The sequence below is a fragment of the Artemia sp. Qi Xiang Cuo genome, chromosome 14, assembly GCF_049724085.1.
Source record: "Artemia sp. Qi Xiang Cuo chromosome 14, ASM4972408v1, whole genome shotgun sequence".
Classification (NCBI taxonomy): domain Eukaryota; kingdom Metazoa; phylum Arthropoda; class Branchiopoda; order Anostraca; family Artemiidae; genus Artemia; species Artemia sp. Qi Xiang Cuo.
In genome coordinates, this window is record NC_142807.1 from 30,854,536 (window position 1) to 30,880,038 (window position 25,503).

General features: G+C 35.3%; 2 protein-coding genes across 4 annotated transcripts in view; one reads left to right on the forward strand and one right to left on the reverse strand.

Annotated features, from left to right (window-relative positions):
* The window catches only part of LOC148944362 (uncharacterized), a 50,961-nt gene extending 43,688 nt beyond the window's left edge, over positions 1–7,273 (forward strand). For both annotated transcript variants that reach the window (XM_089100339.1, XM_089100340.1), the window contains exon 2: positions 6,582–7,273. In XM_089100339.1, the coding sequence (XP_088956465.1) occupies positions 6,582–7,153 (572 nt within the window). In that variant the 3' untranslated portion in view covers positions 7,154–7,273. The remainder of the gene's footprint in view (positions 1–6,581) is intronic.
* LOC148944361 (chitooligosaccharidolytic beta-N-acetylglucosaminidase-like) overlaps positions 1–25,503 on the reverse strand; it is a 178,632-nt gene that overhangs the window by 58,612 nt on the left and 94,517 nt on the right. For both annotated transcript variants that reach the window (XM_089100337.1, XM_089100338.1), the window contains exons 7-8: positions 18,624–18,767; positions 14,775–14,974 (exon numbers count right to left, since the gene is read on the reverse strand). In XM_089100337.1, the coding sequence (XP_088956463.1) occupies positions 14,775–14,974; positions 18,624–18,767 (344 nt within the window). The remainder of the gene's footprint in view (positions 1–14,774; positions 14,975–18,623; positions 18,768–25,503) is intronic.

Here is a 25,503-nt window from a genome sequence, read left to right on the forward strand (position 1 = left end):
AAGTTTATGTGTCAGGAATAATACAGCTATTAGACAGATAGCCGTTGTCAAAACAAAGAAAACAAAATAATAAGAGATATGTGATTAAACAGGAAATAAATATTAAATGTGGATTAACATAGAGACATGGATAAATTTATACCTGTCACCTTGGACATCAATTTAACGGAAAACGATGTTATATAATCTAAAATAAAATTTAGTTCCGAGCGAATGCCTAAATACTATATCCTACGAAATAAGACGAAAAAAGACCCAGTTTTTAGTATTAGAGACTGTTAGAAAAAGTTTTAGTTGCCTGATAGCCGTCTTGGATCGACTATCGGTGCTGGATTCGATATTACTCAAAAACAAAGGTACTTCGATATGAATTCAATAGAAAAATAGAGGAAAAGAGAGAAATCGTCCATTCATGAAGGGACCGGTAATATGAAGAAACAAAAAGAAGAGCAAAGTGGTTGTAATAGAGGCGGTGCTGCTTCGTCTTGAGTGTGAACAGTCAAGATACAACATCTCACTTGCCTTATCTTCGATCAGTCCATTTCTTCTTTTACTCTTCAGCTATCCTGTCTTAGAAAAAAGTTATTCAACGACAAGGATGGCACAGGACCACATAAAATAGCATTAATGTAGGCATACGGCTTCTAAGCGGATATCCACATTGGCTTTTCCTCGAGGCAATTGAAACAACACATCGATTTACAACTAGATCTCAAGGGTAGGTAAGTCTGCATCGCCATCGTAGAACTAGACGGACGTTTCTGAGACACAAGCTTATGAACATCTGTAAAATGTTCGTGACATTGCCTTATTTGGTCAATATGTATTCTTGGTTCTGGTAAAGGAAACCTTGCCAGATATTTACCGCTATAATTTTCCGGCAATTTCACCTGCAACCGATTTATGTACGATTGTATATAATGAGACAGAATCTCAGACAGCAACGAAGAAAAAAGAAACTAGAAGTAAACAATACAGTGTCGTGATCTATGAATTATTAAAAACGCATTAAAAAAATTCATATGTTGTGAACTATCATTAAATTTTTGTTTGGAAGTACAGAAATACTTAACTTCTTTGCATGCAAAATACTTCCAGATAGTGATAGCATTAAGTTTCTTGTACATTGTTTTAAAGTTTGTTTTTTTTTCAAATTGCAGCTGGATTTTATTGTCATGGAGCTATTTTTCATCGTCAGCCCGAACCTCACTACTTTCTGTAGCATTCATTTATCTTTTTGAAGGGGAGAGGACCCCTTCAACAAATGGAATATGAAACTGAAAAAAACACAATTTTTAACGCTTCTTATGTAGATGTTTCCTATATTTTTAAGAGTTTCTGAATATGGGGGGGGGGTCCAATAATGTATCCAGGATTTTTTTTGGGGGAGGGATGGGGGTAACACAAAAATGCACAAGATATTTGTTTAAATGATTGTTTGTTACGTTTTTACGAGTCGGGTAAGAATATCGGGTGGGGGGGGGGTCAAATCCCATAACCCCGTAGGCCCTAGATGCAGTCTAGGAGGGGGTGGGTGTTTGTCATCCTTAGCCCTCATGAGCCTCATTGGTTGTTACTAGTATATAATGTTCCAGTTTTGCCCCGCAAGTAACGTTAGCCAATGCAAGGCAAGCATTATGGAACCTGAAAATTATTATTTTCTAGGAATTAGTAAATAGGTTATATGGAAATAAAAGATTTCTTATCAGTTGATGGAAATCAGTTCTCACTTTATCTCAAACACTCATTCACAAAATCAAACCAAAATGAGTATCAAAATGATAAGATATATTTTAAAGCTTACAATAAATACTGACAAATAACGCGGTAATTTTAAAGGGCTATAGTAGGTAATCAAATAATTTAATAAAGAGGCAGTAAATTAATCTTATTAGATTAAACTAATTTCTCCTTCAAAACAATTACAGCCAGAAGGCAGTGACGAAAATTAATATCCGGACTAGAACTATCCAGTGTTGGAAAAAGAGCTAATTGCGTCAAGGAAAAAGTGTAAAAATCTGAAGAAAGCAGGAACGAGGAGGAAAACGGGCAACAAGTGAGATAAAAGACGGAAATATGCCAAAAAACGAATTAAAGATTGTACAGCTGAATAAAAACAAAAGGTATATTGATAAGATTGAAAAAAAAAACACTTGCACACATCGACAAAGTTTAAATAGATCATGATTCATGATCTGAATGCATCAATAATGGTAATCTGAGGTAACGGCTTTGCTGTTTTACCTTTTTGGGTTGGCTGTTTTTGGGACAATTATAGAGGGGCATAAGTTAATTTCGAGAGGGGTTCGGCATTCAATCGTCACATTTAGGTATGTTTAGCTATTAATCAAATACACTGCTTTATGTAAGGTTTTAAGATTATAGGGGGGGGGGGGCTACAAACCAGAAACAAAGCCTATGTTTAGGCCAAAGGATACAACTGCTCACCTCCTCACTAAGTAGAAGTGAAATGAAATGCTATCCTTTCTAGCACTGTAGTTTACCCTAAATATCGATTATTCAGATGGCCTGACAAATGCAAATGCGAGAATTCGCAATGATAAATTCCAATAAATATTCTAAAACTAATTAGATTGCAATTCCGTCATTTGGCAGATTTCAGTGATTTGAACTTTTAAGAAAGCAAGTTTAAATCCTGCCACAAATATGCTGCTATTAATGCTGAGATACCAAATCTCAGAGGACGAAAATAGTAACTTTAAAAATTAACTGTGACAGATTTGCAATTGCAATGACATTAAGTATTATATATTAGGAAACAGTTTATCATAGTGGTTAGTATCAATTATAAACAAACACCATTAAACGTATTGTTATGTTTTTTATCGCTAGGAATCAACTTTAAAATTGAGAAAAGAGTGGTGTATTTACATCCTTGTGATGATAAGTAATAGTCTTCTACAAGAGTCAGTTAACTAATGAAAAAGACGATATGAACAGTGTATTTTGTTTTGTCATAACATTAGCAAGAAAATAAAACAAAATCTTAGAAAAGACACGTTTTGACTTCTATTCTTAAGAAAAGCTAAATTATTTGGTTGTAATTTAAATTATGGATAAAAATTAAATATTAAGTCAGAATTTTTGTTTAGCCGTAGTTTCGTGCGGTAATAGGCGTACCCCCTCCCCCTGAAAAATGCCACCCACATGCAAAATTGAGCAGCTACACAGAAAGTATGACAAATGAATAATGAAAAGAAATGAAATGAAAGAGGAAATAAATAATTTTGGAATATTCTACCAATATTCCAAAATATAGGCAGAATAGTTGCTGTGTTTCGGGGTTCAAGTTATCATAACAGGTCAAGGTAGGGTTTAACATAGGGTGTTCGAGGATCATATCAACCCAAAAGGCGAAATTATAAGACATTTCGAAGTTTTGGAACAAAGCAGATATCTGAAAAATTCTGATCCGATATCATACTGGTTAGAGGAGGGTTGAATAGCAGATAAAGAACAAAGAGGGAGACCGATTGTCCTTCAGCAGCATCCGACCTTTAAAAAGGACAAAAGAACTTTCAATTTTCAATCGAATGACCCCCCCCCCCCCAAACGACGCCTCTGGTCAAAAGGCTTATGGCTTTAAGTTTCAAATTGATGAGAAAAAAAGTTCCCGTGGCTCATTTCCTGTAGTCTAGTCGCTTAGTCCACAAAACAAGATGGTTCGTATAACTTTGGAAAAAAAAGTATGAAACTCGGTCCAGATATGCAGTTTGATGTGCTCTTTCGAATGAGACAGGGACACAATCGTTTCGATCACCCTAATGGGGGGAAACAGGGGTAAAAGTCACACACAGGGGGGAAATGCGAAAAAGTATCTTTTTGCTTATTTGCCTATTTCATTGTGTATCGTAAATTGACATTTTCCGTTGTGTAGAGAGAAATAACCGGATTTTCGGAGTTCATATTATGGTTTATTTATTCTTCATTTCGAGCAATAGTGAAGCGCGATTTTTACAATTTAATATTAAATATTACTCACTATTGGTATTATAGCTGGTGATACCAAAATGTTACCAGATACATCTATCCGTTATTTGTATTTGTTGTTCAATGAATTCGCGGTTATTAAAATAATGTTTATTTTTATTCTTAAGTTTTTAAGAAAATTTTATTTGTATACAGAGAGTTACTGATATCACAGCTGGTGTAAGACTATAAAAAGCGTTATAGATTAGTTCGTTGTTGATCCAGGTTGCAGTGGTATCAAACAGTTCGTGGTAACGAACTGTAAGTAAGGAGCGACCCGGCTCAATGGTAACCGAAACTCTAGAAAACAGGTTTTTGATACCAATAGATACCTCAAAAGAATCAAATTTCAATGCTTATTTCAAATATATAACTTTCATCAAGTTTAGTGCTACCCATCAAAAGTTACGCGCCTGAGAAAATTTGGCTAATTTTCAAAAAAAGGGGGAAAGACCCCCTAAAAGTTATAGAACCTTAATGAAAATCACAACGTAATATTCAGCGTATCAGAGAACCATACTGTAGAGGTGTCAAGCACCTATCTACAAAGATATGGAATTTTGCATTTTTTGCCAGAAGAAAGATCACGACTGCGTGTTCATTTTATTTATTTTTTTTTCCCCAGGGGTGATCTTATCGACCCAGTGGTCCTAGAATATCGTGGGAGGCCTCATTGGAACGGAAATTAAAAGTTCTAATGCCCATTTTAAGTGACCAAAAAAATGGAGGGTAACTAGGCCCCCTCCCACGCTTTTTTTCCCAAAGTCACCCGATCAAAATTTTGAGATAGCCATTTTGTTCAGCATGGTCGAAAATATGATAAATATGTATTTTAGGATGACTTAATTCGCCCAAATTCCCAGGGGGAGGCCAAAAAGTTATGAACTTTACCCAATGTTAACATATAGTATTGGTTATTGGGAAGTATACAGAAGTTTTCAGGTTTTTTTTTCTGGTAGTGGGAGGGAAGGGTGTGTCGGGGGTTATGTTGGAGGATCTGTCCATGAAGGAAGGTTTCCTGGGGGAAGGGAAATTGCCATGAAGGGGGTGCCGGACTTGCCAGCATTATTTATTGTTTATTGGGAAGTATACAGACATTTTCAGGAATGATTTTTTTCTGGAGGGGGGGGGGGGCTAGTGGAGGGGGTTACTCTGGAGAATCTTTCCGTGGAGTATGTTTCTTTGGGGTAAGGGACATTTCTATGAAGGGGGCGCTGGATTTCCAAGCATTATTTAAAAAACGATCAGAAATTAAATTAAAAAAAACAAGTTTTTTCAACTGAAAGTAAGAAGCAACATTAGAACTTAAAACGAACAGAAATTATAACTTATGTGAGGGGGTTCTCCCCCAAGTCAATACCTCACTCTTTACGCAACAGTTTTTTTAGTGCTTTCAAAAGAGCTATCTATTCTAATTAAACGGCCTTTGTGATTCAGGGGTTTGTGAATCAAAATTTTTTTTAAATTTTAGCGTAAAAAGCGTGGTATTGACTAAGGGGACAACCCCCTCATATACGTAATAACATATACGTAATAAAAAAAAAAAAAGCGATACGGCTCAATAGTAATCGAAACTTTTAAAAACGGAATTTTGATGCCAATAAATGTATCAAAAGAATGTGTTTATAATGCTGATTCTAAATATATAAATTTTATTAAGTTTAGTATTACTCATCAAAGGCTACGAGCCTGAGAAAATTTTACTCGATTTTTTAAAGAGGGGAGAAACATCCCCTACAAGTGAAAGAATTTTAATGAAAATCACACCGTCAGATTCAGCGTATCAGAAAACCCTATTACATATGTTTCAAGCTCATATCTGCAAAAATCTGCAACTTTGTATTTTTTGCCAGAAGAAAAATATACGAATATAGAAGTTAGTTACGTAAGTTAATTTGTAAAGACATCCATTTAGCAAAAGAAAAGTAAAAATTTTATGCAAATTTTGTTTACTTATTTAATGACGGTTAGCCAAAATAAAAGCTGTATTAACTAAAAAACGATCAGAAATTAAATAAAAAAAACAAGTTTTTTAAACTGAAAGTAAGGAGCGACATTAAAACTTAAAACGAACAGAAATTATTCCGTTGAGGAGGGGCTGTCCCCTCCTCAACGCCTCGCTCTTGACGCTAAAGTTTGACTCTGTCTCACAACTTTATTTTTTAAAACAATAAAAAACTTTAGCGTAAAGAGCGAGGCGTTGAGGAGGGTACAGCCCCTTTCATATACGGAATAATTTCTGTTCGTTTTAAGTTTTAGTGTCGCTCCTTACTTTCAGTTTAAAAAACTTGTTTTTTTTTTATTTAATCACGTCTAAGGGCGTCAGTGTAAATCTGACGTTATAAACTTTTGAGATAATTGCAAAAACTGCTTACTAGAGCTGCTCTCAAGGGGAGGACAGCAGAGCAAATTATAGCCAGATTATAAGGTTTGCCCACCATTTATGCTATGTTTACTATTCCCAATCTACTGTATAGCTGCCCAATTTTATGATGATTTTAAGCCTTTATCCGCAGCATATCATTTTAGAATGTTTTCCTACATTTCTCTCATTACGTTTATTCTCAAACAAATTCACTTTCTAATTTTAGATCCATATTTGCGACATGTAACAGATATGGCCTATGTGTCGGGAAAAGATACAACTAACGATGATAGGGACCATTTGCTCTGGGATTTTTTTGGAAACTATCCTCTTATCTCTAACCCTAATCAGCATGTTCGCGTGGCACGGACCAGTACAGGGATTCTAAACAAAAGAGAATCTCTGACGAATAGCAGAGGAGAAGGAATGGAATCAGTAATAGATACTGCCTTGATCACACCTGTTCAAGATGTGGCGACAATTCATAAGGCACCCGAAGTTCATTCTGTCTTTAAAAGACAAGCTGGGAATATTATTCCTTTAATACCCACTGAGTTTACTGGATGGTATTTAGCTATACTGGGTTTTCTTGTGGGTATAGCTACTGCTTTCAATATGGGAGTCGTACCCACCCCAACACGACTTTTAGAAAATGCATTCGGCGTGCTGCTTGATAGCTATGAGACTAAACATGGCGAATTTGATGATCTATTTGGTCTGAGGAGCATGATTCAGGGTAAAGAATTGATGAGAAAGGAAAAAGATCCTTATTTTCCCGAAGAGCTTTTTGAGAAATAGTGTCTTTTTGTATGTGTGTAAAAATCCGTTGATCTTAGATTATATTTTTCTTTATGTATTTATAAAATTTTCCACGATTAAATGAACTGTGTTTTAATGCCAAAGCTTACAGGCCCTAGGCATCTCCATTAAAAATGAGCTTTGTTTAAAATTTATAGAGTTTTTTGTCATCTATCGCCTAGCCTTATCGCTGTGCCAAAGCATAGCACCATAGCGAAACTCTTTTAGAATTATGCACGAGAGATAAAATATGGTTCTGAATCTTTTCGTGGGGATAGTTATTTATCTTAAATTAACAAGAAAATGAGTAAACATGGTTGACAGTCAGAATAGTATGACTTAATTTTTTTAACAATACAAAAATAATATAAATTTTGTCAAGCCCAAAAGTTTGTAGTAACGGACTGTAAGCAAAGAGGAACTTGTTCTAATTGGAACTGAAACTCTAAAATGAAATTTTTATTATAATATATATATATATATATATCCAAAAAATAAGCCTCTATTTTGATTCCAAATACGTAGAATCAGTACATTTTAAAGTTTTTCCATAAAAATATGAGCCTCAGAGAATTTGCTTAATTTAAAAAAGATTGGGGAAACACCCTTACGAAGGGAGGTAATCTGGGGGAGAAATACAACGGAAAATTTAGCATACTAGAAAACCTTAGTACACATATTAAGGCCCAGTCTTGAAAAATATTACATTTTGTATTTTTTTTTTAGGATGTGGGGAGTGATGGTCATGGATACGTGTTTATTTTTATGCTTTTTTTTTCTAGAGTTAATGATTTTGAGCCAGTAGCCCTAGAATATAGGGAGATCAGGAATTCGAACAAAATTACAAATTTATTTTTGACTATCAGGCCACCGTAAAATAGCATTTTCTATCATTTTGCATCGTAAAACAACAATTTCTGCCGAATGAAATAGAATGAAATTTTTTTGATAGTCGATCGATTCAGAATATATATATTCAGCTTCCCAGGTTTAGTAGCTTTTATGCCCTTCGGTGTCGCAATTATTCCTAAAGACACAGGCAGTTAATAAAAAAAAATACGCTGTTAATATAGTCAACTATTTTTAAGCTTCGTTAGATTATTATTATTTATTAAAAAACCTGTCATACAAAAAAAAAGAAAAGACGGAGCAATAAACAAAAAAAAAAAAAAAAGAAAGAAGTAATACACATAAACTTAGCAGTTATAAATGATGGTTTTTAGTGACAAACGCTGGAGCTAAGATATAAATCAGCTAATTTAAAGCTGAAATTTCGGAAGGGTAAGTACCTCCCGGGAAGTTATGAAGTTGGTAGACTCCAGGTTGAGAAGTTGAGAGAAACTTTCCAGGAACAGTTGAATACTAAACTTCAGAGTTTGAAATTTGACCATGTGGAAGATGGCTGGAATAATTTTAGAAAAACAATTTGTGAAGTTGCTGAAGGTGTCTTAGGGAAGAAAATTAGGACTTCAGCTAAGAATATTAGTGAAAAGGCTTTATCTTTAATAGAGAGGAGAAGGGGTGTGTAAAAAAATCATCTGAGTAGTAGATCATATGAAAACAAAAGTAATGTAAAGAAAGTGGAAAAAGCTTTAAAATATGAACTAAGGAGGTGGGAAGTGGAGACCATGGATAAAATTGCCGAGGATCTGAAAGATGCAGCTAGACGACATAATAGTAAAATATTGTATTGGGATGTTAATAAATTGAAAGAGTGAGTAGTCAATCCGGACTTGTCCCAGTTAAAGATAGGAACAGGGCCACAATTAGTGATAAGGAAAGAGTTAAAGAGAGATGGGCAGAACATTTTGAAAATTTGATAAATCGAGATAGAGTTGCAGGAAAAGATATAGAGGAAAATGAAAAAGTTTGTGATACCTTGGATGTGAAAGAAGATTTGTTTTGTGAGGAAGAATTAGCGACAGTACTAAAAGGATTAAAAAATAATAAGGCTCCAGGTAGTGATAGTCTGGTAAATGAGTTTCTTAAATATGGAGGCCCTGAGGTTAGAAATAAGTTACTGAAGATTATAAATATGGTTTTTGTAAAAGGGGAAGTACCTAACGATTTTAGAAAAACCTTAATTAAACCAATTTATGAGAAATGTGATAAGAGTAAGTGTGGTAATTATCGAAGTAATAGTCTTGTCTCTGTAGGTAGCAAACTACTTAATAATATGATACTTTTTAGACTGAGAGTTGCTGTAGACAAAGTTTTAAGTGAAGAACAGCGTGGTTTTAGAAAAGGTAGAGGATGTGTCGACAAGATTTTCACTCCTAGGCTGATAATTGAGAAGTGCCTGAGTTGTCAAACACCTTTGGTCCTCAGTTTTATAGATTATGAGCAAGCGTCGATTCTGTTGATAGAAGAGCTTTAGCAAAGTTCTTTTCCTTGTATGGTATACCAGACAAATACTTTAAAGTGATTAGTGCTATGTACGAGAATAAAACTGCTGCGGTTAAGGTAGGAAATGAGGTTAGCAGCTGGTTTTGTATTAAATCAGGAGTTAAGCAGGGTGGTGTTCTATCCCCCTTTATATTGACTAATTTGATGGACTTTGTCTTAAGGAGTGCAGGAAAGGTAATGGGAGACCACGGAATCGAATTGGGAGGAAAAACTCTACTGGACTTAGATTATGCTGATGATTTAAGCATCCTAGACGAAAGCGTTAAATAACGTTTGGAAGAATAAGAAGATAAGTCTGCAAACCGAGATTAGAATATTCGAAGCTACAGTGATGACAGTTGTCAAATGTGGCTCTGAAGCATGGGCGCTCCGAAAGCGGATGAAGATTTGCTAGATGTTTTCCATAAAAATTGCCTACGGATTGTTCTGGGTACCCCGCTGACTGACCGTATTTCAAACAGTAGGCTGTACGAAAAATGTGGTTTAATCACGCTTTCTAGGGCTATAATAAAAGAAAGGTTGAGATGGCTAGGGCCTGTTGTGCGGATGATTGATTGCCGAAGATTGTCCTTTTGGCCAACCGTCTATGGCTAAACGGAAAGCAGGTCTTCCTCGTCTGGGGTGGGAAGACGTCATAAAGAAACATTTAAAGGAAATAGAAACTTCATGGGAGGGTGTAAAAATGGAGGCTTTGAATAGAATGGGATGGAGGAGGAGCGTGCGCAGCTATATTGGCCTCAAGCGGCTTGGTGCTTTGGATAGTGGTTAGTAGTGGTAGTGTAATCGTATCAACTAGTTTAAATATGACAAGAAAAGAAAAAGCAATTAAACGACAGTTTTGCCCGCTGGTATTGAAATCAGATCACTCAACAAATGATTCATTAACTGCGATATACATAATTATCAGAAACAAGCAAATTATTCAGTCACGGATTTTTTGCATCTTTACTTAAAACAATATGCTTAAAAGAATGGATAATTAATAAAAAGTTAAATTATTAGTAATATACGCAGTATATTATCAGAGAAAAATTGATACCAAAATTGAAAATAACCAGCGTCACTTAAATTGGACTCGTACGAAAAGAGACTAAATCCATCAATCAGTTTAAAAGTTGCAGCAATTACACTAAGCGCAAAAACAAACACAAAAAAAAACACAACAAATAAATCTTAACTACTGGGCTAGTACCGACGACCAAGGATGGTTCAACTTCGTTAAGCGGGAATTATAAGCGCGAATTCGCTTTTCCACAGCTATAATAGGGTCAGCAATGCTGAATTTTCTTATTAGATAAGAGTTGCGGGCCCAAGGGGGAAAACGTAAAAGATATTTTGCGAACCGGAAGAAAACTGAACAAATTTTTGACTTGTCAGATATTGTGATCATTTTCCAAAACTGTGATATGTACAGATAATGTGGTAGAACGACAGAGTTGATAAGTTTTGAAAGAAGACGGCGGTTAAAACGTAACTTATTCGTTACAAAAGAAGCATATGATAACCCACCTCTACATTCAATGTGAGCAATTAACAGTTGCCGCATGTGCATTATTGACCAAGTAATGGGAAGACCGAGGTAGATGATACGATCTATTGGCTTTATCCTAATATTTCCGAAAGCAATATCCCCAGACGACGCTTGCTTCCTGTTGCAGAATACAACTTCGGACTTTTCAGCATTGAACTGAAGACCTAGTTTTTGCATACTCAGATTATAGCGTTGCAATAATTTCACTAATCTCGCATGGAGGAACATAGCGGCATGAATAAGAGAATCGAACGCTTTACGAACATCGTAAACACGAGAGTTTCACCTGATGTATCAGCATCGACCAATGCGTTCGCGACAACCGAAAAAGCGTGGGCACAACCGAGACGTGGCTAGAATCCAAATTGGCAAGGTTACACATAGCATTTTGCGTTCAAATGATCAATGAACAGAAATTCGAAAGGCTTACAGAAGGTAGTAGCCACCATTATAGGGCGGAAAGACAAGCACTGAGTGGCGAGTTTACCTTTCCTTGGAATTGGAGAGAGATCTTCAATCGAGAAAGAAGAAGGTACAAATCCTTGGGTAACAATTATCCTCATGAAAAGAGCCATATGGTTTACCAGCAGCTCACTTCCATGCAGATTGTGAAGAGCACTTACTTTATCGATGCCAGAAGATTTCTTACGTTTTAGGCGTTGGATTGCTCGTAGTACAGAATCAACAGAAACAACAAAATTGTCGGTTAGCCAACTAGACAGAAATTTATCACGCTTATCTTTATATTCGGATTGTAGGGCGGCATCTGGCAGGGAGAATTCAGCAGAAAAGTATGAATTCCACTCAGAATCAGGAATAACTTGAGCTGATTGGTGGGCACTAGGAGGATCTCTTGATACATTTCTACAGAAGGAAGGTTGGGACAGAAAAGCTTGGTGGGACGTCTCTTAAAATGTCTGGTTCATGTGGGTAAATAGTTCTCTTTCAAACTATCTTTTGGTAGAAACACGAATGTCAAAAACCCAGCCAGAGCGAGGACAGTCACACTGGAGCCACAAATGTTGCCAAAATTTGGATTTTCTCCAAGCTTCAACTAGGCTTGGGTTACTGAACCAATACTTCGTGACACCCTGGCGTATACGTTTAAGAGGTATAGCGGCTTTTTCTCCGCATCGCAGGGCATGGCAAATATATGCAAGATAGATATCTACCAACACCCGTATTTCATGTTTATCGACTTGCGGATTTCTCATGAGCAGCTGGAAAGGAAGATGAATTTTATGTAGGACAGAATTAGTAACTGTTGCGAAAAGATCACCTTGGATATTTTTCAAATCTCTGTAAAATTGGGCCTGAGGCTGATGTGGTTGTGGGGTGGGAGTAGACTGAGCAGAAGGACAAGAAATATATGCAGAGATAAGGTGGTCGGATAGTTGGAAGTCAGTAACGACGTTGACAGGACACACTTGGAGATTTGAAGAAGAAACTGCATGGTCAAGGTTCGACACGTGACTTGAATGGTGTGTGTAAGTGTAATTGAGATCTTTCGGCAAGATCCGAAGCCAATCATCCAAAATACCAGACAAAATAGAAGTACCCTATAAAAATACAACACACTTATCTAACTGGTTAAAAAAAAACGAAGCTTTGGTTACAGTTTAGGCATCAACACATCGACTTTTTATTTATTAATTTTCATTCTACTCGTCGAACCCTTTTTATACGTGATAATTTATATATTTTCCCCTATCTGGTTGAAAAATCCCCAATAAGTCGTATGATCGTGTTGAAATCTACACAATGAAATTCATAATGTATGGGAACTCTAAAGTTACTACTGAAAAAAATAGAAAGTTATTTAGTTTTCAAGAGAAGGATAGTCATACATGCGTGTTTGTTGTTTTTTTCAGAAATTACCTAACCGAATTAGTAGATATAGATTAGCAAAGCCATTGGAAGGGTATTTCGAAAATATTTTATGTTTTTTAAGTGAAAAAAGAGGTAACACTACAGTAAAGAACCGATTTCTGGCATTCTGTCCTTCAAAATAGAAATTTTAACTCGAACAGGGTAAAAATACTATGGAGCAAAAATTCTGAGAAGTGTTGAAAAAGTAATAATTTGTATAGCTCCCAAGTAGAAAGGAGCCATATATGGCTCCTTCCTAAAGATACGTGCAAAATATAAAATGTTCACTGTTATTCCAGATTCTTTATCTAGAAACGGTTATAAAACATCGCACGGTTACTTACCACCTATTAGCGTGGACATCGTTGGATTCTTTTATAGGGAGGGGATATCTAAGATCTCAAGAAAGTGCTTTTAGGCCCATATTTTCAAAATTTTGAAGAGAGGTGCTTCAGATGATCTGGATAAACATTCAGATGATTATAGATTCAACATCTGGCTCCCTTAACTTGGAAGAATGTATGAATAGAGGATGAAGCGTGCAGTGTGGTTGCTGACGGAATGAAAGCTCTGTTTGAAAAACTGTTTATCCAGGAAAATTCCATTTTGTTTTGAAAAGAATATACATTAGATTTGCTCTTTTTCTCAATATATATTTTACGAAAAAGCTTAAAATTTATGTGAATAGTGGCAGATAGGAGGAGGGATGGTGTTGGTATCCGCTTTATATTTAGGAGAGCCCTGGATATGTTAAAAAATACCATAAATAAAAAACAGGTTTAGTCAAATAAAAGTAAAGACCGAAACCAAAGTCTAAAGTAATGAAAATTACCCTGTAATTGAGGGGTATTCCCCTTTTATACCTCCTCCCCCTTTACATTAAAGTTTTAATAATCTTTGAAGTTATCTTTACTAATATTTAAAGTGGAACAGCTTATTAATTCGTGTGTGCTTAAAACAATAAGATTTCTAGCTCCAATGTCTGGAAAGGCTATCGGAAAAAAAAACTTTAAATTAATAAATAGCTGTTTTCGGGCATTCAAAAGTGTTTTAAGTAAAACAACTGTAAAACTTAATGCCAGTCTACAGCAAAAAAAAAAAAAATAAATAAAAATAAAATCTCAAATGCTTCAAATTAACAAACCGTTTTTCTTAGCATTTTTAGAAAAACAACGTTAAAATTCGGAATAACTAAAAACGCGGTTTCTGAAAAAATATAAATACAAAAAAAAGAGTTCAAATTGCAGAAATTAGAACCTTTTGCCTCGAAATAAGGTCAGTTGGCATCATGATTCATCAGAATTTTCTAGGGGTTTCAGGTTCTCTTTCAAAATTTTCCAAAAATGCCGCTTTAGTAGTTCCAGCTGCAAAAGTATATTTTTAAATTATTATTTTTCTTTTTTTTTTTTAAAAAGATCTATTTTTGTGAGTATTTTAAGAATTTAGGTTTTTTCTAAAAGGAATGGCAAGCCTAAAACAACAAAAGACCCTGGGGCTGTACTATCAATATACAGCAACTAGTAATTTCTGAGCCAAATTAGAATTCTACACGCATTGCTGTTTAGATGATTCAGCCTGGACCAGGTTGTATTTTTGGTTTTGTGATGAGGAAGGAGGGTATGCCCCTAAACTTTGGTATAATAGCTACCTCCAAACAGAGTTTTAACAGAACATATTACAAAATAAGCCTAACTAAATCCATAGAAATACAGAGCGTACATTTTTCTTTTTGAGTTCAAATAGCTCAGCTTCAAATAGATTTTTTTATTCATTTCTTAGAACCAAATAAACAGATAGGCTTCACATCAAACTCACCTGTTTTTGCCATTTTCATCCAGCCAGTTGATTATCTCCTGTGTCTCGTTCCAGCATACCATTAGCACTTCGTCGCCACCCATATGAAATATGTCGGAATCAAACACATCATTGAAGTCCTTATAAACCTCCTCTAGAATCCTGTACATATTTTCATTAACCGGATTTAGCTGTCCGCACGGTGGTTGAACACAATATTTCTAAAGAAAACACTATGAGCATCCACGTATTTAATACAAAGCATCATTTTAAAGAGAAAAAAGTAGCCCTTTAACACCAGACAAACAGTGAAAAAAAATCAACAAGGCTTAAAAAAAACTTGCTGCTGTGCGCAGCATGCTCCTGTGCAGAAGAAAACCAATCCACACAACTTTCTGGTCTATTTCAAAGCACGAAAATTAAATAAGGTTTAAATCAGAGTCATTAAGGGAGACGGCAAAGGCTAAGGGAGAGCATGGAATCAAATGGGAAACTAAACTCACCTAGGCTTAGGTTATGCTGATGAATCCCTGCTAGGAATAGGAATTATTTTCTCAAGGTTTTCGGACCCCAAAGCTGCAAAAGACGGTTCGAAACACAATGTTTAGAAGACTAAATCACTAAGACTGGGAAGGAGGTGTTCAATTCAGTAGTTGGCTTAACTTACCTAGGTAGTATTATTAGTAAAGAGGGTGGATGCAATGAACATGTTTGAAGTAGAATAGTCAGGGTCCATGAAGTTTTTAATACAGATGAAAAAAAGTGGTTCGGAAAAACAGGAAGATAAGTATGCGAACAGAGATTAGAATGTTGGAAGCTACAGAGATGACAGTCTTCAAGTATGGTTCTGCAAAATGGACATTCGGAAAGATGGAGGAGAATTTATTAGATGTTTTGAAGAGGAATTGTCTACGTATTATTTCGGGTACCCACCTGACTTACGTATTTCAAACAGTGCCTGTTCGAAAATTATATGGTTCTATCCTGTTTTCTAGGGCTATAATGAGAGAAAGGTTGATGTAGCTAGGACACGTTCTGCGGATGAAGGAGGATAGATTGTCAAAGATCATTCTTCTCGGCCAGCCATCTAGGGACAAACGAAAAGCGAGTCGTCCCCAAATGGGGTAGGAGGAAGCTCTGACGAGGGCTTTGAGAGAAGTAGGCACTTCTTGGGAGGGTATAAAGAGGGATGCCTTGAATAAACTGGGATGGAGGATGAGCGTGCGTAACTGTGTGGCCTTTGGCTGCTTGGTGCTGCAGTGAGTTATTAGTAGTATTAGCAGTACTCTGCATTTTTTATCGCTTTATTATTCTTATTACTTATTGTTAAAGCTGATAAGCTTTATATTCTAGCATAAATATTTGTTATAATTAATTAAAAAAACTTTTCCCACAAAAAAAGTTTCATAGAAACTTAGAGAGCTCCATTAAACCAAAAATGAGCAAAAATGAAGTCAAATAATCATCCAAGCGTAGAGCTACCACGGATCGCCATCAATAAAGAAATAAAACTCATAACGAACATAAACAACATTAAATAGCCGAGGCAAAGTCCAAACGGACAAAAATTAACATGAGTAGGGCTTATAACCCCTATGCCTTCTCAAGGCCAGAACACAATTTACGCTTTACTTTAAATGACCGTGGATTGTCAGTTTAATACTGATATTATACTGATATTGTCAGTTTGTATACTGATATTTATTCTTTAAAGTTTTGATAATTTTTTATTTATAAAAGTAAAAAAAAAACGTAAAAAATTCCAAATTGTTAGTATTGTGTTAAAATTATTACATAAAATATATAAAATTATTAGTGCTTGTGTACAGCTAGCGTTGTATGCCCTGTTTCAAGTATTTCTTATGAGGGAAACGCTTATCTATATCAAGTATGGAGCATGCAGTTCCTCTCAACACTCCTCTCAACGGACTGGGTATTTCTAACACAAGCACTTTTGGCTCTTAAAAAGGGCATTAAAACTTCCGACTTCCAATCAGATGAGCTCCATCGATCCAAAGTTTATGCGACCACCTATTCCATAAGAACCTTATATGCCCCTGGGCATAACTTGCAACCCTTACCCATGAACTCTAGGGGATTGTGTCCACCCTAAGGACATTGTTACATGACTTTTAGACTATTGGTAACAGAATGGTTATCTTACAATTTCAATTGATTGCGTTTCAGAAAAAGAGGATGTCCAGGAGAGGGGGAGAGGGTAGTTGCTCTCCATCATGTGTGACTCCTAAAAGGGAACTAGAACTATACACTTCCAATCAAATGAACCTCTTCTAAAGTTACCACGACCACCCCTTCCATAAAAACTTTATATATACCCCTGGGGCATAACTTACAACCCTTAACCCCAGATCTAGGGGATTCTGTCAACCCCATAGGCTTTTTCATATGATCTTTGGACTATTTTTGTTCAAATACCAACCCAAAAATTTCTATCAGATGCTTTTATGGAAAATAAAATCTGGGGAGGGGGGTGGCTGCCCCCCGATCACTTTGACTCTTAAAAAGGGCACTAGAACATCCAATTTACAATACAATGAGCCACCTTCGGAAATTATACGACCACCCTTTCTATAAGAACCTTATATACCCTCGGGGAATAACTTACAACACTTGCACTGAGGGCTGTGAGGGGGGGGGGGTTGTCATCTTCAAAGACATAATATTGAGACCTCTGAACTACACTGAACAAAATGGCTCTCTCAAAATTTTGATTTGATATGTTTTGGGAATTGATTGGCGTGGGGGGGGGGGGCTTGGTGCCCTCCAATCACTTTTGACTATTAAACAGGGCAGTAGCCCTTTCAGTTTGAGCCTTTTTCGAAGTTTCTACGACAACAAATGGCCATCTCAAAATTTCTATCAGATGCATTTGGGGAAAATAGAGATGTGTGTGTGTGGGGGGGGGGGGGGGTGGATACTAGATCTTCTGATTACCAATCCAATGAGCCCCCTCCGAAGTTTACAGGACTAAGCTTTCTATAAAAATCTTATATGCCCCAGGGCATTGCTTACAACCCTTGCCCTGAGGGCTTGGGGGGGGGAATGTCATTCTCAAAGACATAATTTCTGAGCCTTTTAACTACGCTAAAAAAAGGGCTATCTCAAGAAATATTGGAAGTGTTTGGGGAAATGGTGGGTGTGGGAGGGGGGTTAGTTGCCCTCCAATCACTTTCAACTAATGAAAAGGACACTAGCCCTTTCAATTTCCAATCGAATTTGCCCTTTTCAAAGTTTCTGCCTCCCTCCTTAGATTTTGGAAAATACATCCCCCTCACTGAATCTTTTTGAATTGACACCACTGACTTTGAAGCTAACTTTCGCTTCTTAGGAGCGAAAACAGTAAAATATGCAGGTACTGCCACACGTCTATTTCTCTTAGATTCAGTATTTTAAAGTACTATAGGATTTAATGTCGACTTAGTGTGTAGAAATTCACTGTTCCAGAACGATAATGTGAATTTCTTATATACAGGTATCAGGAAAATAGGTGTTCTATATATGGTGTTGCTATTTTTTTCAAGAGGCTACCATTATGTTTTGCTTATCTACAAAATGCCTCCCTTTTCTAGTCCCCAGATTAATATGTAGCAGTGGCTAGAAGATTCATTTATACCTATTGTTGAATCATGCCAACAAATGAACATAAATGAATTTTGAGCATTTCATTTCCCAGCACTGAAAATGCTACGCAGTGAGGTATATCGTTTAGCCCACCCTTGTAAATATTAGCACAAGAACAGTACAGTCCAAGTCAATTTTGTCCGACTCGAACTTTAGCGTCAATTGTGTCTTTTCAGGACTTATAAACCAATTTTTTCTTAAAATATAAACATTTTAATTCAATCTTACTTGCCAAGGCTCCTTATTTGCACATAGCACCATATTTCCTAGGTTATAGTTTGGTCCCCATTGCCATCCATTACCAACATGAGAAGGCGCGTCGAATTCTGGGAGAACTCTTACTCCCCTTGTCTGAGCGTATCTTACCAACTCCTAAAATTAGAATTCTTGTCAAATATAGACCTAGTTCAATAATGTTTCCCCCTCTGTGGTTATTTCTAGGACAAACAATGTGTGTGCAGATTACCAATTTCATCCTTAGTGGTTCCTGTCTCTTTCTCGTTCATTAAGTTGCTTGTCTTTGCAATAGCTTCCAAATTAAAAAAAAAATCTGGCTTTGTTTTGTCTTCATTCTTGTTTAACAATTAAGAAAATATTCAAAAGAATTTTGTAACTGTTTTAGAATAAAAGTTTAGCTTTCTGTACAAGATTACATTACATCTGTTTAAAGCAACTATTTTAATTGCTACTTGCATTTGCTGTGTAAATGTGTTTGCCAACAGTTTCTTGCAACTCTATTGCCAGCTTCAACTTAAAATATACATAACGAACTTATTTGCTTGGATTAATCTATTTTTAAAAAGGAATTTCTTGCATAAAAAAAGAAATAGATTTTAGTTATTTAATGTCGTTTGGGTTAGAGCAAATTGCCATGTTAGCGCAAATTGACAAGAGAGTTTTAATGATGATTATAGTCTCTACTATCCCTCGCATCGTTACTCAAGCAAACAAAGACAATTAAGCATCCTCAAATGGGCAAAAATGTAGACAAGCAGGAAAACATTCTTTCAGGATTCCGTGTTAAAGTAAGCCGTTGTTGATAGAGAACTGTTTCCATATTAGAATTTGTTCTTGGGCTATTTGAATTAGCAAGTCAGAAACAAAAAAAGAGGAAAAGAAGTTGTTCATTAAAGTTGGGCGTATGTTCAATAATAGATGCTTTAATAATGATATTGATCGCATTTATTGCTCGATGATATTCCATATGCATTTATTGCTCGTTTAATCAGAAGGGTTCCGAAATTCTACAGTGCAACTAGCAGAATATCAATAGCAGATAACAACTTTGTCCCAAAGTTTTCCTCCAATTATATGCCTCTCCTCTTGGATTTTTTTTTATTTCTGATTTTCCAAAGGGGCGATCTTGTCATACCGGTCTTTAGGAAATTGGAAGAGGCCTCACTGAATAAGCATGAGCACTGTTCTGTTTTTCTGAAGAAACAGAAAAAAATAAACAGGGCTTGAATAAAACAGAACAGAAACAGAACAGGTCAACAAAAAACAGAAGACACGTTTCTGTTCCTGATCTGTCTTTTGGCAAAAACAGAAAACATTTGTTTTTGATCAAAAACTACACTTGCCATGGGTAGTGCTTTTCTGTGGCGGTAACACTTTTGAGAAAACCTAGTACTCTTGCAGCATTTTTTCCCGCAAAAAAGAGCAGTTTTTCTAATACAGGGGCGAAAAATTGTCTGCACACATAAATATCGCTATAATTTTTTCCTTAAGGTTATTTTTCTTCCATTTTCCCGTTCCGAAAATACACTCTTATGTTTATAATACATACTAGTTATTCGAGACTTCGAGACATTAAAAAGAAAAAAAAATTTAGCATGAAATTACGCAGTCAGCTCAAAGTCATTAGTACTTAAGCAGAGCATATAGTTGATTTGGTAGGGGACAATCTTCCCCTCCAGACCATGCTTTCCCTTTCCTCCTTAGTCTATCCTGATGTGTGTAAGTCATCTTAAACAAAAGTAAGAAAGAAGAGCACGAGAAAATGACAGTTCTTGCTGTCAATTAAAAAAATTGTTTGTTACCTTGCAGCTTAAAGCAGCCTTTTAAGATTAATTATTTCCAAGTCAATTTGTGTGAAAATTTTTCAAAAGACAAATTAATGGTTTAAGGGTACTTCGCAAATTCTTACGGTGCTTTGCGCTAGAAAATATTGTTCTATGCCCTCCACCAAATTCATTCTTAAGTATATAAGTAATATGAAATTTCTCAAATTCTGAATTTCAAAGGAACTTAGACTCTTTGATACATAGTTACTTTCTTTAATAATTCTCTTCTCTTGAATAGGTTTTGAAAGGGATGCAAATATAACGACAATTGTAGTTTTTGACAATTTATTTTAAAAATTTCCGTTGCTTTGCGACAGAAAGCACTTTCTCCACGCATGCAATTGCTCTATCATAGAAATTGTTACTATTTTAATTTTTTTTTTAAGAATACGAGTGGACATGCTTTTGATTATGTTGGTTCGTTTTCACACTCCATTCCCAAAGGAGAAAGGGTAGTGAAATCCTGGACTATAACTAGCCATAATCACACAACCCAAGAATACTAATTTTATTTCTTAGCCGATCCTCCCCCCCCCCTAAGAAAATCTGGATCTGTCAATAATTCAAAGGTGTAATATAAGAAAATTGCACTTTTGCACCCGTCACTAGGATTTATATAAATTTGCACTACTGTATTTATGTAAATTAATGAAGAAGAAAAACCTTACGGGAAAGCTCTACAACACTTTAAAAGATAGACTATCAGTTTCTCCTCAAAAGATCTTAAGGCCTTTACGGCAGAGCTGCTAACACTGCAGGAGCGTCTTAAGATTTTGAGACCTGTTGTATCTAAAAACGACTGGAATTAGCTTTCCTCATCGGACTCTACCATAGCCTCAAGGACTTCAGCAGTACAAAAGCGAGTTGGAGTGGGCTTTCTTGCACTCTCTGCACCATTGCTTAATATATTCTACAGTAATGGTGCTAAAGATTGAAAGACCAGACAAAGACCCCAAGTGAAAACCACAGTTTATAGAATTATCCAGTAAGTTTATCGCAGATCATTTCTGGTCTTCATTCTCGGTGCGAACAAAAAGCTCCTCCTACTTATTTCTACATTAGCAGGCTAGTGCGTTTTCGTCAATCAATGAGAAATGGTTACAAAGTGCATTATTCGTAATTGCGAAAGAAGAAAAAAAAATTGGTGAGCCAGCCAAGTGGTTTGCAAGTGTCCCATCTCACAGGTATGACTTAATTTATATACAAATTATGACTTAATCTATTATTTACATACAGTGGACTCAACTGATCGGCCTATGTAGGATTTTATAAAAAAGGGGGGGGGGGGTTGATGAAATTTGTGAAAATACGGAATTTTTTCTTCTTCTAATAACTGGTGGAATAGGTGTGATGGTTTCAGGGGCGGATCCAGGATTTTTTTAGGGGGGAGGGTGGGCGCAAAATAGGTTGATTCGACAAACTTACGTTAGGAGCAAGCTTAATTAATGCAAACTTGCGTTAATTAGGTAAATTACTCTACTTTAGACTACTATGGGGGGGCACCCCTCGCCCCCCCTCTGGATCCGCCACTGGATGGTTTATCCTTTTTTTTCATGTCGTGATGTTTATTTTCTACGATATTTATTTTCTAGATAAGACTAGTTTCGTTTTCAATCAATGTTTTCGTATGAAATGGGCAGACCTTTCCTGAACTTTAAACAATAAACACCTCTGTTTGAAAATCATTGCACTTTGTGAATTTAGATAGCGATAAGGGTTCTTGATTGACACCAATTTTGGGACTTGGATTCTAATTATTGGTTGCTGTGGTAAAAGTTGCCATAATAGCCTTATCCAAGAAAATACCAAACGTCTGTTAAGAAGTGTTTTTCGTAAAATTCTTAGGGAACTTTCAGAAAATTTTATTTCTACTGATCTTAAGTTTAATATGGCCTTTAATTTTCTAAAAAAAAAATTTCTTTTTCGTAAAGTTTTCGTAGTGTATATATATATATATATATATATATATATATATATATATATATATATATATATATATATATATATATATATATATATATATATATATATATATATATATATATATATATATATATATATATATATATATATATATATATATATATATGTGATATATATGTATGTGTGTGTGTGTGTGTGTGTGTGTGTGTGTGTGTATAGTGTGTGATAGATATATAGTGTGTGATATATATATATATATATATATATAGTGTGTGTGTGTGATATATATATATATATATATATATATATATATATATATATATATATATATATATATATATATATATATATATATATATATATATATATATATATATATATATATATATATATATATATATATATATATATATAAATTAGTTCAGATGTTTATAGGAATTACAAGTAGGTTTCGAAGTCTCGAGTTGGTTTCAAAGGCATTTTGAGAAAGTTTCTGCCAAAATACGTGTTCCAGGATAATTGGACCGCTAACGGCAGATCAAATAGAGAGGAGCTGTTTGTACGCGCCGATATATATATATATATATATATATATATATATATATATATATATATATATATATATATATATATATATATATATATATATATATATATATATATATATATATATATATATATATATATATATTTATATCGGCGCGTACAAACAGCTCCTCTCATTTGATCTGCCATCAGCGGTCCAATTACCCAGGAACACCTATTTTGGCAGAAACTTTCTCAAAATGCCTTTGAAACCAACTTGAGACTTCGAAACCTACTTTTAATTCCTAAAAACATCTAAAAATAACATTACACTACTAACTGCCGATTTTCATGTATATATTGGAATAAATTAATTTAAAATTAATTTCTTCAAAATTAGTGTTCCGTCGTTGAAGCCAAGTTTCGCGTCCAAGAGAAATCTAGCGTTTCTACCCGCGAAAAGATCTAATGCTGCTTTTGTTTATATCTGCAAAAACGTTCTCTAGAGCACTCACGCCCCGATCCGGGTTTTCATAATGGGTGAGATAGGGAATGATCATACTGCTAATTCTATAAACTGTGGTGAAAACCTTCCAAATGTTGAAGCATCCAGATAAGCTGTGTAACATGTCATCGGATAGCCTATTATGCGACCTCGTTTTCTGACAGACTCCCAGCTTCCCACTATTCTTCTCCATTACTTTCGCCACCCTTTTCCGTAGACGCTGCTTCAATCTAATCAGATTCTTCCGATAAAGTATCTTCACTTCTGGAGTTTTCAGAAAAAGGTACAGAAAGGCCGTCTGAATCATTTTCACCAGCCTTCTGTTTAACTTTTTTTCTGGCAGCAACATTTATGTGATGATGCACAGTTCCCCAGGATGGTGCTTTCAAGCCCCCTGTTGTATTTTAAATAAGCTGTTTCATATCTGGCCTAACACACACAGAAAGTGCCAATTTGTCTTTAAACAGGGTTTTGTAGCAGAGCTTCCATAGAGAAGTTTGTTTTGATTGATTAGAAATAAGGAATGGTCGTATGTCTACTCCTCTTATTCTATATTTCACTAATTCATTATCGTCTGTGTCACTTGCTTTGCTATTGGGAGCTTTCTTTAGGGCAGCAGCCTGACTTGATATATATATTTTTTTGAGTTGGCTTGGGTATGTTATTTACTGCACCAGCCGCATATACTTTATTACATCAATTATATCCTTCTTTTTAAGATGGTATTTAAATGTCGTGGTAGAGACTCCCTTAGCCTTTAGAGACACTTTGCAAAAATTGCACTTGATACTTTCTGTGATTCCTTTTTTCAAATGGGATACCCAGAGAGATATCTTAGAAGTTTTAGTTGGAACATCCAAGTCGTCATCAGAAGATAACAACATGCTTTTCTTAGCACAAAGGTTGATTTTAGGATTTTTTTTTACAAAATTAGAACCACCTTCCAGTAACCTACTATTTTAAAAATTGCACCTCCACCCAAATATCTGACCTCTTTCACCTCACTGGCATAACTAGGGGGAAAGCGACCAATTGCCTCCTGAGAAGTTTTGTTGGCACAATAAGCCAAAGAATCCGTCTGCTTATAAAAGTAAAATTACATATCCCAACTACGGTTTCATAACAACTTAGACGATTTGAAGCACAATATTAATTTTTACGGGAATTAGCTTGTCTATAACTGGTATTTATGAGACAGATACTTGAAATAATTCACCGCTTAATGTTAATTTTTTGAATTTCTTCTGCTGTATGGTAAAAAATACTGTGTTCACCGGAAGATTGGTATCCTACTGAATGAGAAAAATATATCAACATTTTATAAGAATTTGTCCCTTCCAGAAAATCAGCTAGTTTCAACTCTAGGCTTTTCCTTGAAAGGATCTCTATTGATTTTAGAGATGATTTTAGTAACATGAGAAAACGTATATTTGGCTATCTTGTTATGTTGATGCAATAAAGATTTGCTAGCAAAAAAATATATTCCTACTGGACAAGACTTCAATATATTTACATTGCTCTCTTACTAAGCATTTAAGAGAATTTGCAAATTAATAATCAGTATTTATCATGTATAGGTCAGCACGGTAATCGTAGCAAGTCAATGTTATTTAGCAGCGTAAATTCCATAAAAACAGTTAGATTAAAGTACATTTATACTTAGATTATTTATCATGTATAGGTCAGCACGGTCAGCACGGGAAAATTAATAAAGTAAAACTACCTTAGGTTTTAATAAAAAAAACTTTCAAGTTTCCAAAGACATAAAATAGACTGTCTTCATGGACGAAAGTCTGAAAGCCCTATTTGCGTGAATGAGTGAATAGTGTTATATAATTACAGAAAAATTTTCAAAAAATGCATTTTAATCAGAAGAAGCAGGAAGGTTAGACGTATCAAACAGTTCGTGGTAACTAACTGTTTGATACGTTAGGAGCGAAACGGCTCAATAGTAACCGAAACTCCAAAAAACAGAATTTTGATATCAATAAACATACCAAAAGAATCGACTGGTTATGCTGACTCGAACATATAAGATTCATTAAGTTTAATGAACCAAAAGCTACGCGCCTGAGAAAATTTGCGGTTTTCG